Source organism: Gigantopelta aegis, chromosome 13 (genome assembly GCF_016097555.1).
Source record: "Gigantopelta aegis isolate Gae_Host chromosome 13, Gae_host_genome, whole genome shotgun sequence".
Taxonomy (NCBI): Eukaryota; Metazoa; Mollusca; class Gastropoda; order Neomphalida; family Peltospiridae; genus Gigantopelta; species Gigantopelta aegis.
In genome coordinates, this window is record NC_054711.1 from 5,693,701 (window position 1) to 5,709,495 (window position 15,795).

The window sequence follows — 15,795 nt, forward strand, 5'->3', positions numbered from 1 at the left end:
ATGATGTGCTGAATGGATGTGTTGCAATGCAGGGACATCGTGGCAGCCAAGGCACGGAGTTCATGCGGATTGGAAGCAGACGGAGCAGGTAAACCCTCCTTCTGATAAGCGGTCAGGATAGAAGACCGGATCCAGGTGGCCACCGTGTTCTTGGTAATATCCCTCAACCGACTCTGGTTACAGGAAAGGAAAAGTCTTTTACGATGTTGTCGAAAAGATCTGGTCCTCTCGATGTACTGGTGCAGGGCTCTAACAGGGCACAACGCCAAGTCCTCAACGTCCGCCGGACCAACGATAGAGGAGAGGGCCTGCACAACATACGAGCGAGGCGCTTGGTCTGGTAACTGATTCTTTGCAATAAAGTTCATGAGTAACCCCAAGTTGACTGCACGCCGATCTCGGTGAAAACGTACCAAATCGACATCAAGAGCATGAAGTTCTGAGACACGAGCAGCCGTGGCGAAACCGAGTAAAAACACCGTCTTCCGTGTCAAATCTTGCAGGGAAGAGGACTCGATCGGCTCATAAGGTGCGGTCGATAATGCTCGTAACACCAAATTCAGGTCCCATCTTGGTGGCCGAAACCGGTGTACTTGATCTTCAAGGCGAAAACCTTTGATCATTTTATGGATCTCAGGAATACCCGATAACTTCGTTCCAGTAGTTACATCACGAACAGTAGCGATGACCGAAACGTACCCAGCGATGGTAGACCCCTTCAATCGTAAAGTGGTCCGCAGATACAGCAAAAAATCAGCAAGACGAGGTATCTGTATCGTCTGAGGTTTGAGTTTTTTTCTAACACACCATCGGTGAAAGCAAAGCCATCTGACGTTGTAAGCCGCAGTAGTAGATGATCTGTGCGCTTTCAAAATGGCCGCCGTAGACTGTGAAGAAAAACCTTTCTTCCTCAAACTCTTGGAGATAAAGTCCACGCGTGCAGTTGGAACAACTGCGGACGTGGATGGTACAGTCTTGACGTGGGATGCAGCAACAGATGATCCCAGTCTGGCAGCGGTAAAGGATGTGGATCGGCAAGACGTATTAGATCTGGATACCACATCCTGGATGGCCACATCGGAGCAATGAGCAACAGGCGACAATGGTACAGCTGAAACCTCTGAAGCACCCTTGGAAGGAGGATTGGTGGAGGAAAAGCGTACGCGTCCATCTGTTCCCAGCTGATGGCCAATGCGTCGAGATCCAGAGCTTCGGGATCCGGCACCGGAGACACGTAAACCCTCAGCTGATGGTTGAATCGTGTGGCGAAAAGATCGATGTTTGGTGTCCAAAGTCTGTCGCACACCCATCGAAACGCTTCCGGATGGAGCATCCACTCCGTCGGCTGTGGAGACGACGGCCGGGACAATGTGTCGGCTAGTACATTGCAAACCCCTGGAATATGACGAGCCCGAAGTTGCAATGGAATTTCGTCGACCAGCTTGTAGAGACGATAAGTCAACTGCAGCAGACTGCTGGAGTGAGTTCCGCCCTGACGATTGATGTAAGCCGCCGCGGTCGTACTGTCTGTGGCCACCATGAGAGAGGCTTCCGTCAACATCTGTCGCCAATGAAGGATAGCGTAGTAGACTGCCAACAACTCTAACAGGTTGATGTGGAGTCCGAGTTCGCCGGGAGACCACAGCCCTGAAGTAGTCTGGTTGCTTAGATGGGCTCCCCAACCTTCCAGTGACGCGTCGACGAATAGGTGATGAGTGGCTATGAAGGCCCGCATAGAGACACCTTCTAAGACGTTCGATCGGAGCTGCCACCACTGCAGGCTGGAGCGTAGATCGTCTGGAAGTGAGATGATCAAGTCCGGATTGTTGAAACGAACAAACGGGTTGAGAAACATCTGCAAGCGCCGCAACTGGAGACGACCTCTGAGTGTCAAATCCTGGGCAGAAGTGAGGAGACCCAGGAGACTCTGCCAACCGCGGAAGGTCATTGGAGCGGTGAGGGCTATGACAATCATGGTCTGGATCTTCTCCCAACGGTCTAAAGGAACTCGAACGAGGCCCAGGTCGGGTCGAAGCCAAGCGCCTATGAACTGTAGAGACTGTGTGGGAGCCAGTCGAGATTTCTCGATGTTGATAATCCAACCCAGCTGCTTGAGAAAGTCCATGATGAAGGCAACATGTGCAGTCAGCCCTGTCTTGCTGTGACACCTCATCAGGCAATCGTCGAGGTATGGGTAAAAGGATATACCTCTGCGATGCAGGAAGCGTGACATCGGAGTCGTGATTCTGGTGAACAGCCATGGCGCTATGGATATCCCAAAGGGCAGGACTGTCCATTCGTAATGCCGACCCTGTAGCACAAACCGTAGGTAGTGATGGAAATCGGCATGCATCGGAACGTGCAGGTAGGCGTCCTTGAGATCTAGCGAGGCAAGCCAATCCCCCGGTCTGATCACGGCTATGATATCTCGCAACGTTAACATCTTGAAGGTCGGAGGAGGAGACAGATAGTGGTCGTTGAAGACCGCCAAGTTGTGAATCATTCGCAGCTCTGGAGAATCTTTCTTTGGTACGAGAAAGATGTCCGAGTAAAATCCGGGTGTTAAGTGTACTTCCGAAATGCTGCGAACGGCTCCCTTCTCCACCAGCTTGTTGACGGACTCCTGTAGAACCTTGACTTGCGCAACGGAATGCCGCGGTTCTCGAGGTGAAGTGGTCAATGGAGGGATGGCAGACAATTGCAGACGATACCCTGTCTTCAAGATCGACGTGACAAACGGATCTTGGCAAAGTGTCTGCCAGTTTCGCCAATAACGGCGAAGTCGACTTCCGACCATGGATCTTCCGACCGGTGTGGTACACACCGGAAGTGTCAAAACCGAATCGTTGTTCTGGTTCAAAATCAGGGGCGGGCGTAGGTTGAAGCAATCTGAGCAGTCCACGATCTGTTGGCTGGCGTCAACGTCGACCAGGCTTCCCCTGGGTCCGAGCTGGCGGACCGGATGGTCGTCTGACCGGAAACCTTCGAGAAGGTTGACCTCGAAAGGAACCTCTCCAGCGTTTAGATGGTGGTTGTGGTGTGAATGTAGACTTCCGCTTTGTAGATTCCAACGTCGAAATAAGTTGCAACGCTTTGACAGTTGCTGTCGACTGTTGGTCCTTATCATTGGCCTTCACCACCTCAGAAATTTTGCCTGCAAACAGCTTCGTTGCGGACCACGGTTGAGCTAACAGCTCCTTCTTATGCTGGAAATCCAAAGTGGATTTCTTTAAATAAGCCTGGCGATGATATTGCATTAACAACGAGGACATCGAAGTCACCGAAGACGTCAGGAAAGCTAGCATCTGCGCCGATTGCTGAAACAGCGCGTAGCACCGTGCATCTTTTGCCTGGGTGGCCATCGCCGCAAGGAAAACGTCCAAGTAAGATAATACAAACAAGCAACGTCTCTGGGCAGTATCCATGGCTTGTACTTGTTTGTCCGTCAAATCCACGGTTGACGACTTCCCAAGACGGTGAACATCTTCATCCAAGGACGGAGCTACATCTGTAAAGGTCATGTCAAACACCGGATACATACGGTGACCCCAAGTCGGGAAGGCGACGAAAGACGCTGTGTCTTTAAAAGTGCGGTCTAAATCCGTCGCCACCTCGGATACGAGTGTACCGGCAGCCAAGGAACGGATCACCACATCTTCCGGAGGGACATCAGTCGCTATCATCGGTGTCGGTCCCTTCTTGGACGGCGTTGGTGGATGTGGTAAGGACGGCAACATGTCATAGACTGCCGCCAAGCAATCCCTCATATTCATATGGTCAGAAGATTCAGTCTCATCAATGACGGAAACCGCTGTAGGCGCTGCATCTCCAAAGTCTCGAAGCACTCGAGCACAGGCTAATCGATCCGCCGAAACAGAATTCACTGGTGAACCGGACCGTGGACGGTCCCGTCGAGAACCCTCTGAAGCGTCAATAGAAGGTCTGCGCTGCCGATCCACGGAACCCGTAGGGAGACGTGCAGGTCGTGGGGAACGGCTACGAGCCCGGCTCCGGTCCCGGCTCCGCTGCGCCGAAGATGACTTTGAAGATCGGTGATCCTTGGAGGCCGTGGAACGCCTAACTGATTGAGTCGGCTTGTCAGAGGGCTGCGTAGGAACTGCAGGCCTGTCATCTGAAGTCTTGCATCCTGGAGCCGCACCCCCCGAAGAGGGGACTTGAACCGGACCTGGCCCCAAACCCGCCGGTTGTGGTAAGGCCGCCATTGACGCCATAGTCTCTTTCAGCATAGTAGGTAGCATCGAACGTAATACATCTGCTATGGAGTCCACAATTGACGGCGAAGATTCCACTTTCTTGGCTCTCGCCGACAGCACCTTCAAGTAAGCCGCGAACTCGACAGTAGACAGGCCCGAACACAGGTCGCATCTCGAAGAGAGGCTACAAGGAACACGGCAACCCGGACATAATTCATGAGGGTCGCCGCCTGCAGTGAACTTCTTACAGCGTAGGCACGCTCGTACCTGTCGCTGAACATTAACATCTGACATGATAATAAGTTTTCAATCTGTGAAAGAGAAAGAAAAGAAACCATGACACAAACACCAAGCCGGTCAACAAAGACGCCATTTTGCAAATGGCGTCCGACACAACAACCGGCAATATAATAACATTTCATGTAATTAACACTTGGCAAGTCAAGCGAAATACGCGAAACATACGAAAGCTAACGAATAAGGTGAAAAAAAAACCCATTCCACCCAACACAAAGCCAGTCAATACAGACGCCATTTTGCAAATGGCGTCCGACACGACAACCGGCAATATAACAACATTTCATGTAATAAACGCTTGAAAGTCAAGCGAATACGCGAAAAGAAACATACGAAAGCTAACGAAGCTAACGAAATTTAAGGTGAAAAACATTTCACCCAAACACGAATACAAAACCAAAGGTCTTATAAAAAAAGTTGACTCCAAACAGAGCCAAACAAAAGACGTCCAGACCCTTTCGCGAAGAGAAAAAGAAGGAAGTTACAGTCATGTGACCGGAACTAGAGAGCAGTATACAGTAGAAGAATTTAGGCCATCCCATTGGCTGTTGGGATGTTCGGACCAGACCACTTGCGTGGGGGGGAGGTGCACTTGTTTGAGGACAGGTAATGTCTATAGAAATGTCAATTATTACATGAAATTATTTTGCCAAATTAAAATAAAATTCGCCAACTGCTTTCAAAATCCGCAGTTGCCAGGGCCAGCCCTGCATGGGTACTAGAGTCCTGTGAACGGACTAGAGTCCTGTGAATGGACTAGTCTTGTGAATGGACTAGAGTCCTGTGAACGGACTAGAGTCCTGTGAATGGACTAGTTTTGTGAACGGACTAGAGTCCTGTGAATGGACTAGAGTTGTGAACAGACTAGAGTCCTGTGAATGGACTAAGTCTTGTGAATGGACTAGAGTCCTGTGAACAGACTAGTCTTGTGAACGGACTAGAGTCTTGTGAACGGACTAGAGTCCTGAGAATGGACTAGAATCTTGTGAATGGACTAGAGTCTTGTGAATAGACTAAGAGTCTTGTGAATGGACTAGAGTCCTGTGAATGGACTAGAGTCTTGTGAATGGACTAGAGTCCTGTGAATGGACTAGAGTCTTGTGAACGGACTAGAGTCCTGTGAATGGACTAAGAGTCCTGTGAATGGACTAAGAGTCTTGCTAGACTCGGCCCGTACCAGAATACTCGAGGAGACCCAACCAGCAATATTGAAATTTCTGGAGTTTGTTTCATAACCCACTTTCATCTCTGTACATTTGACATGAATCAGCAATAACTTATTAAACTGGTTATGCAGGCCACTTGGGCCAAGTACCATAATGATGTCAAGACTCGAAATTCATGAATTTGTTGCATGCGCCAATTTGGCAACTTTTGCAACAAATATAAAAATTTAAAATTATCTCTTGGCCGAAAGTAATAATTTTTATCCAGTGGTAAAAATTGTCACCGAAAAAGACGCATATCACAACTAGTAACTACAGCAATTGCTGTTGGTGCCATCGTTAATTCTGGGGGCGGGACATAGCTCAGTGATACAATGCTCGCTTGCTGCGCGATTGGTCTAGGATCGGTCCCTTTCTCGTTCTAGCCAGTGCTCCACAAGTGGTGTAACAAAGGCCGTGGTATGTACTATCCTGTCTATGGGATGCAGGCATCGATATAAGCATTGTGTCTGGTAATCCATTTACATGTTACCACAAAATATAGCCTGGTAACCTATAGGTTACAACTATACAGACTGTTTTCCGGTACTTCTACGATTAAAATAAATGTTCTTGTAAACTACTTGGCACACATTTAGTTGATGCTGCTAAAACTCAGGCATTCTGAAATTTTATTGGAAACGCGAAGTCCGGAATGCATTGCCTGATGACTGTTCTCAACTTATTTCGATGCCTGGGGATGGTGCATATAAAAAATCCCTTGCTGCTAATCGAAAAAACAGGTTTCATCTCTCAATATCTGTGTGGCCCTTAACCACATGTCTGATGCCATATAACCATAAATAAAATGTGTTGAGTGTGTCGTTAAATGAAACATTTCCTTCCTTCGTTAATTTCGAGCCCAGAGCTGTGTAAGTAGCTATAAATTATAATATCCTCTGCGTATGGATACTAATTCAAAATGGGTGAAACACAAAGTACTACTGAACATAGAAAAATAACCGACCTAAAAATAAATACTTTATTTTCCTTGGAAAAAAAGAAACAAAAGTAGTCTGCCTGACTGGTGAATATATTATTAACTCATCTATTAGAATTTTCACTCAAGATTTGACACATAGACTAATACTTTCTGTAGTTCTGAATGACATGACTTTTAACGATGAAACGAAAATATGATTGACACCAACATGTTGTTTCTGTTAATTTTATTAAAGTATCCATAATGTGAACTATGCACTTCATTGTCATGATGCTGCTCGTCCTTATCATTATGTGCACTTCCTTATCATAGTGTTGAACTTCACTGTCATGTTTCAATTTATAATCATGATGTTTTACTTCAGTATCATGATGTCATACTTCACAGTATGTTTGACTTCACATCATGATGTTGCACTTCACATCTTGATTTTGCACTTCACATCATGATGTTGCACCATGATTTTGCACTTCACATCATGATGTTGTACCATGATGTTGCACTTCACATGATTTTGCACTTCATTATTGATGTTGCACTTCATTATTGATGTTGCACTTCATATTCATTATCAGGCTGCACTTCATTATGACACTGCACTTCATTATGTTGCACTTCATTATAATGTTGCATTTCATTATCAGGCTGCACTTCATTATTACATTTTCTTCCATCATCATGGTGCTGTAGTTTGTAATCACGTTTTCTTTGATGTAAGTTCTTCCAGAAAAGACATCAGCTGTTTCGCTCCATCGTCCTCTGAATCTTCCTCATCTTCTTCCTCCTCCTCTTCCTCCATTTCCTCTAGGTAAATTAAAAACAATGATTAGTGTTTATGGTTTGAAAATAAATGGCAAGCAATAAACTGCTGTTATGGAATTATGTAATGGAGCAATCACTCTCAGTGTAAAATTCACAGTAATGTTGAGTAAATAAATTAGTGATAGCTTGATTTTTAAAGCAGAAGTAAAACGTTCAGTCGTTCAAGATATATCAATGAACCTATTCCAGTACGTGAAGTTTCATTAAAATCGGATGAGAAATGAAGTCACTAGAGTGGTGACATTGTTATGTATGTACATATTCCCTTGATGACACATAGCATTGGGATAATTACAAAAAGAACAAGCATTTTCAGAGTACTGCTAAAGCAATACATGTCATCTACCGGGCACAACAAATATTTGTATATCCTAAATTCAACGGCCATAACTACGTTCAAGTGTCACAAATTTGATCTGCAACAGTACAGGATAAAGCTATGCACAAAATGTCAAAAAACTATATGTGGGACAGATGGACGGACAGACACACGGACAGAGATGAGACCTATAGTTCCATCTTGTTGGACTGGTAGGGACAAACATCTGACATTAAAACTAATACCTGATTCAAATATGCGCTCAGCTGCAACAGACAACTGTAATTCTTCTTGTTTATTTTCCTTCTCCTGAAAAAGAAAAAGAGAGCATCAAAGCATTTGGTCAGCATATACAGCTAAAACACAGGAAGCCTCTTGTTCTTAAACGCACGTGTTTAATCATTGTAAATGTAAGTAATTACATGCGTGTAAGACATAAACAAGCTTTGTAAATTCAGCCTATAAACTTTGTCTTGTTTAACGACACCTCTAGAGCACATTGATTTTTTTTTAATCATTGGCTTTTGGATGTCAAATATTTGGTAACTCGACACAGAGTTTTTAGTGGGAACTTGCTACATTTTTCCATTAGCCACAAGGGATCTATTATATGAACTTTCCTTAGACAGGACAGTACATACCATGGCATTTGATATACCAATCAATATTTTGTTTAGTCTACATGTACTGTTATTGTTAAAACTATAAAAATTCTTACAATTCAACTTATTTTTGTGCTTATATCCAATTAAGGATTAAGCACGCTGTCCTGGGCACACATCTCAGCTATCTGTACAGGACAGTGGGTGAGTTGTTAGTTGTTAGTGAGAGACAAGAGAGTGTAATGGTCTTACACCTACCCATTGAGTTGTTAAAACTTGCTCTGGGTGGGAGCCGGTACCAGGCTGCGAACCCAGTAACTACCAGCCATATGTCCGATGGCGTAACTATGTCACATTCTCACATGTCAGTAGAAGCACTTTATACCAACATAATGATGCTGCACAATGCTCACATGGCCAGCACTTAAAGGGAAATAACTCTTCACTGACATATATGTAGTTTTCAATTCTGTTGTCACATCTAAGAAGAATGATTGTTTAAAGATACCCCAGCACACAAATACACAGCGGGTGTCAAACAAAAATAGGTATATGAATATAATTACACTTGTCTAGAAAGTTTGACTGATCGCCTTGTAATGAAAACAATTAATTTAGTTTTAACTGAGACATACGCTGTAATCTAGCACCATTTCAGGAGAGTGATTTTCAACTTACCTTGATTTTGATCCATCATTATCATACTAATAATAAAAATAAATCTTAACAATATTCTTTGTTGTCAAGTTACATCTTTATGATATTACAAATATACTAAGTATTACATCATGAAAGTATTGCAAGAGGTCCACAATGGCCACAACTAAATTAAAGCAATGTTACTGATATTTTTGGTTTTTTTTATTACACAGGATTCTCATTCATCCAAAAATACTGAGAGTCCATGGACTCATGACCTTATATTTTGAGAGTTCATTAGGAATGTAGGAGAGTCCACATTTGAAGATGAATTGATATAACCAATAAAATATCAAGTGAATTGTATAACAACTGACAACACAAAAAACATTGACATTTAAATGGTTTTATGTCGTAATAAAAAGTACATGAACACATTCTTTTATTATTAAAATGTATGATAAAATATAAAACAAATACCAGGTAACTCATATATATTCAACTAATAATGCGAAAAAATATATATATATATAATGCGAAAGAATTTTCGGTTTGGCGAAAATATTTACGAAAGAAATTTTTTCCATCACGATTTTTAAAACCAAACATTTTCAACCAGTTTTGTTTAGTTGTCAGCCTCACGGTGTGAATAAGCTCTGTTTGCATGTCCACATGGCCAGTCCACTATTTAGTAACTGCCAGCTGCTTGTCGTAAAGCTAGAAAGCGCGATTAAATAAAATGAAATACTGTTTAAGACATGTTGCATTTTTTATATTAAATGTTTGATTAGTAGCGACAACAAGTTTTACTTTTTATTAGTCATGTTTTGTTGTACCGGTTAATGTTGTAAATCTGGGTCACGTGGTTGAGTTCATTTCCACGAAGTGGGTACATTGATGAGGGCGGCTTTCTGCAGTGCCCAACTGATTGTACCAATTAATACCAATTTCCAAGAATTTTTATGAATGTTGCCGATTTACGTTACAGTAAATTTAGATGTTTAAAAAAAAAAATCGTATTGAAGTTAAATAAAAATTAAAATATACTGCATCCACAGGGACGCACGTGCATGCAATATGGTGCGTCCCATCCATGATAGCTGCGTCAGGGACCCGGGACTCCGGGTCCATGAGAACCCTGTTACAAACAGTGCCAGTTCTGGCACTTGCCAAGTTTGCTAATTGCAAATTTCAAAAACAATTGGTGAATTTTATTTTAATTTGGCGAAATAATTTCATGAAACGATTGATATTTAGTTTGAAAATCACTGGATTTCTGCAGCTTTTGACGTCTGCTAGATAGATAACTTGACAAAATGTTCAACTGACCCACAGCTAGTCCTGACAACAAATAATCATACTATAGCATAGAGAAATTACTGCACTCGGTAATCACTTTCAGGTTTTGCAGTACTTTCTAAATTAACAGCATATACAGTTGAATCCCATTGGCTCAAACCACGACGGTGCTCGAGAAACCCATCAGGTAGTTCGAATGACCTAACCATTCTGTCTCCAATGAGTACTTGTATGTAACTTGTGACTTTTTTTTGGTTCAAGCGTTGCAGTTTTATCGACCCTTCCGAGTGCGACTCAACAAGATTCTACTGTGTATATTTCTAAATATCTGTCTGCCTAGCTTACCGTGACAACTCCTTGATTTGAGGTGGACATTTCCGTTTCGGTGCTGGTATTCCCACCCGTTTCAAGACGTATCATGGTTATTAAGGCTAGTTCTTCAACCTGAAATAGAGAAAAGAAATGTTTTAACTTACACATCTGTGATGTTCCCAAGTGCAGAAATTATGCTGAAAACTGAAAAAGGTGAAAATCGACAATATTGTTTGCTCCACAAAAAAAATACCAGTCATATCGATTCATAGCCAGGATATAACTTTCTCAATTAAAAGGACGAAAACATCCCCTGGTGTAACAAATAGAGCAGGTCAACTCGCCCCCAAACCAACTTGCCCCAACAGTTGGTCAACTCACCCAACACTGTTTAGTTAACTCATATCATTGCTATTTTATTAATTAATATACTAATATTTAATGCAATATTTAATGCAATAATGTGCATTAAATGTTGTTGAATATGCTCCAAAAACCTTGCCTGAATAGGCTTGACAGTTTATTGTAACAGATTATTATTTATCCAATATTAGGATCTCCCCAATATAAAACCATTTAATAAGTGGTCGTAATAGTTTCACTGTAATATATTTATAAATAAATGACACCAAAGTTGTAGATGTCCATTTTTTATTTTGTCACAATTATTTACGGACAGTAACATTTGGGTAGAGTGAAAAATCCTGGACAAATCCCTGCATGTAAATATGCATGTATAGAGGTTATTCTCAACAAGGGAAGCAACATGATGTGACGTGAATAACCTCTATTAAAAATAACCAATATACAATACCTTTACATTACAGGTTTCATATGGGCAGATAAAAAAAAGAAAAAAAGAGCGAATGTTCAAGTCAAGAAAGAGAGAGAGAGAGAGAGAGAGAGAGAGAGAGAGAGAAGAGAGAGAAGAGAGAGAGAGAGAGAGAGAGAGAGAGAGAGAGAGAGAGAGAGAGAGAGAGAGAGAGAGAGAGAGAGAGAGAGAGAGAGAGGAGAGAGAGAGAGAGAGAGAGAGAGAGAGAGAGAGAGAGAGAGAGAGAGAGAGAGGGAGGGAGAGAGAGAAAAAACCCCCAAAAAACCCCATTAACCATTAGTTTCAAAGAAAATTTGCCAAGGTCTCCAAACTTCTTCAAATTCACTGAACTGACATTTTTTTATAAAATATATATTTTTCAATTTGCAGTTTATCTTTTATTATATTTTGAAGTGCCTCAACATTTAGTCCAGACTTCTGAATTTTCATTCTATAAATGTAATATTTTACATTAATAATTAGCCAATTAATAAATCTGTATTTTTGATTTATAAGTCCAACCAAAACTATATTTTTGTCCAATGAGATGTGTTCATCTTTGGCTTGTAACCAATATTCAACAGCTTTCCAGACTTCAGCAACTTTTGTACAATTATAAAACAAATGTTCCAATGTTTCTGGTTGGAGATAACAAAAATGACAAATATCAGAATCTATATATTTTATTTTATGCAAAAAAGTATTTGTTGCTATTGTTCTGTGTAAGATTTTATACTGGAACCACATTAAAGATGGGTCTTTTAAAACTGAAAATGGTAAACTGTAATAATATCCCCATATTTGTGGAGAAAAAGTACAACCCAGTTTACAATATTTTATTTGTGATGTACGTATTACTTTATTCCTGTTCAATAATTGGTATATTGTTTTACATCCCTTTGCATCTTTTAGAAAAATTCTTAGATTGAAAGGGAAAATTTGATTGTTCAAAGGTACAAGTATTTGGTTATCAGTTTTAATATTGCCAATAAATGTTCTGATTGCTCTTATTAAAGTGGCATATTCTAAAAAAATTGATTTTATATTGTATCTTGCTTTACAAACTTCATAATCCATAAACTGTCCTTGCTCATTCAATAAATCTTGTATAAAAATTATGCCTTTTTCAATATAGTGTTTATACAATATAGGTTTATCATCTTTAATGATATGACTATTATATCAAATATTTGTACTCATTATTTCATCATTATTTTCCCAAGTCTGTTTTTGTTGTATCTTTAACCAACTTTGTAATACATTTTTCCAAAACAGATTTTTAATTAGTTTTTGTTTTTTCTGAAGGAAATAATCACCGTAATTTAACAAAATTTCTGTCTTTAGTCCTGTTATTGCCTGGAATAGAGTTTTCCATTTTGAATTTGTGGTAAAAAGTCTTCTTATCCAAGAGGCTTTTAATGCAATCATAAAATTTGAAAAATGTAACATTTCAATGCCTCCATTTTTATAGTCTTGTACTAATACTTCTCCCATAGTAAATAAAATTGGGAAAACAAAATAAACAATGAAGGCACATTGAGAATTTTCAATGCCTGTTTCTTCTGGGAGGGGGACCTTTTTGGGTACCAGAGAATGTCTGGATAGATCCCTGACATATAGGCCTATAAGTAGTGGTATTATAGACTCATACTGTAAGTAATGACTTCAGGGCCCCCAACCCTGACATTACCAAATGGTTTCTGGGGTAATAAAAAAAAAAAAACACCAACACCATTTGGGGAGAGTTGTCCAAACATTGGGGCGAGTTACTTTTGGGGCAAGTTGACCAGCATTTGTAACAATGGCCATGGTATGTACTACGGTATCCTGTTTGTGGAATGTTGCATATAAAATATCGAATGCCAGACAACTCGGCCCGGAGGACAATTCGGCCCACGTCGAGACAACTCGGCCCAGAGTTCTGAGACAACCCGGCCCACTGCGAGACAACTCGGCCCGGAGTCCAGAGACAACTTGTTGGACAAGTGTTGTTTTTTAAATTAAAGTATTCTCACTGAAATAAAAGAATGTGTTTTTGTTAGTATAGAATTAGTCCCACCTTAACCTAAACGTCCCGAAACGATTTTGAGACAGGTATTTATATTTTAGGGGATTAAACATTTAAAATACATTTCTTGAATTTGTAGCAGACTTTGAGACACGTGACTATGCGAATATGTGGATCTTTAAACTTATGTTTATATTTGTTATGCCGGTTTGTCTCGGAGAGGAAGATGCGACGGCGACAGAGGAAGGCCTTCAGGAATCTACAGGGGAAAATTTTCGAACTGTGGGGACACTACACAGATGGTGACGTGTCCACTTCTAGATTCCTGTCGGCCTGTGGAAAGCTCTACGCCCCTCTTGCGCACTGACTTTTATCTTTTGCTGGACGTTTTATTTCTATTTTCTTTTGGTGATTGGTGTTTTATTTCATTATTATAACTATTTATGTATATGTGTTCTGTTGGTTTTTTACGTATATATGTGTGTTTAATGTAATAAATGTGAGAATTTGGCAAATGATGTTTTTTGCGTTATTTCTATAGTACAATACTTCTAGAAACCCATCCGACACTACGATATGCACGTACGACATGCACAATTGTCATTCTTAATGGTGACCATATAGTTAGCGGTATCTATCAGTATAATGCATTATTATTACTATAGTACAATACTACGACATGGCCAACTATCACACGGGGCCGAGTTTGTCTCGGACACGGGGCCGAGTTGTCTGGGCCGAGTTGTCCCCCGGGCCGAGTTGTCTGGTCCCCTAAAATATCACTTCCTGCTAATTAAAATGTGTTGAGTGTGTGTGTCTCTCATTTGTCATTTCATGAAGATTGCATTCTATTTTAACACTATGTACTTAGTACTTTTTGATACAAATGTGGGTACGTTCACGGTTCGGCAAAAATAAATACTAAAAATAAAATACTTTAAATAGGCTACATTATGTCATTATCATTAGTAACATTTTCAATGATTTTGTTTCAATGTTTGACTTTGAGCATGCTTTGACCAGCTCCCATAATATTAACACTTTGCGTTTTTCATGACATTAAAGCCTACGAATCAAATATAAAACCTTAAGTCTGTTGAGCTGATCACTGAGCTTTGTGTGTAAATTTATCAGCGTTTTTTCCTCTTCTTTCAAAACTTGCAATTCCTTAGATGACATCTTGCTTCGTTTTAAAATTAGAGTTACTGTTCTTGACGTCTTCCGTTTTATTTCCCACCTCTCTTCTTATAGCGTCTCAGTAACAGTTAGGCTGGTGCACGATAGTAAAATATTGTTGTTGACCAGTAGCTAGATTTTCTTTATAATTATTTTTATTTATTTCTCTGTGGGTTTTTTTATTCTGTGGAGAGAGTTGTTGTGTGGGTGAAGAGTTGGAGGAAATTTCTTATTTCGTGGCCTCAAAGACACTTTACTAGTTCTACAGAACAAAATATCAATATGTTTAAGATTTCATTTTTTTTACTATTCAACAGGTATTTTTGTTTAAGTACTTGTATTTGTGAAAGGTTGAGAGGGGATTCCAACAGGATATCTTTCTTTCTTTAACTTATTTTAGTACCCATATCCAATTAAAGATCAAGCACGCTCTTCTGGGGACACACCTCAGCTATCTGGGCTGTCTATCCAGGACAGTTGGTTTGTTGTTAGTGGTTAATGAGACAGAAGAGGGTATAGTGGTCTTACACCTACCCATTGAGTCGTTAAAACTCGCTCTGGGTGGGAGCCGGTACAGGGCTGCGAACCCTGTATCTACCAGCCTGTAGTACGACGGCTTAACCACGACACCGCCGAGGCCAGTTACAGGATATCGCAATGCGTCTAAAGAAGGAAATGGACCCTGACCTTTTTCACCTGAGGCATAATCTGTAAAACCTAACTATTCCTAACGTTAGACTACCCAAGTTAATAAAACGATAATCGATACATACCGTAATCTATAGGCATAATGTGAAGAAGAAAAAAAGCTTAACATTTAATGTGTCAGTTTGATCTAAAGCTGCATCGCAAGCTTTGGTGGCATTCTGTTACAGACTGTCGACGATATTTACATTAGGCGACACGTCCTGTGTTTCATACAACACGGAAAGATAATTAAGACCAAGCATGCGATACAATACTGAATATTTGAGATCGTTTTCAGACGCAATACAGGGACGGGTTGAGGATTTTTTCAAGGGATAGGTGCAAAAAAAGAAGGGGAAAAAAAGAAGAAGAAGCCACATGCGGTATTCCAAAGAGCACCAACGTCCGTTATATTGACAATTTTCATGGTAGGCCCTACTTCGATGTTCTGGTGGAGGGAG

At 41.0% G+C, this 15,795-nt stretch overlaps 2 protein-coding genes across 2 annotated transcripts; both read right to left on the reverse strand.

The window, feature by feature from the left end:
* Positions 1–522: 522 nt before the first annotated feature.
* Positions 523–2,797, reverse strand: LOC121387640. Its single transcript, XM_041518813.1, has 2 exons — positions 1,464–2,797; positions 523–598 (listed from the first exon to the last, which is right to left on the reverse strand). The coding sequence occupies exons 1-2, from the start codon at positions 2,795–2,797 to the stop codon at positions 523–525; spliced, it is 1,410 nt and encodes a 469-aa protein (XP_041374747.1).
* Positions 2,798–6,684: 3,887 nt separating this feature from the next.
* LOC121387487 (snRNA-activating protein complex subunit 5-like) lies at positions 6,685–14,676 on the reverse strand. The gene is made up of 4 exons (XM_041518625.1): positions 14,558–14,676; positions 10,686–10,784; positions 8,046–8,109; positions 6,685–7,463 (listed from the first exon to the last, which is right to left on the reverse strand). Exons 1-4 carry the CDS (start codon positions 14,648–14,650, stop codon positions 7,357–7,359), a joined length of 363 nt encoding a protein of 120 aa, XP_041374559.1. The 5' UTR covers positions 14,651–14,676; the 3' UTR covers positions 6,685–7,356.
* Positions 14,677–15,795: the final 1,119 nt, after the last annotated feature.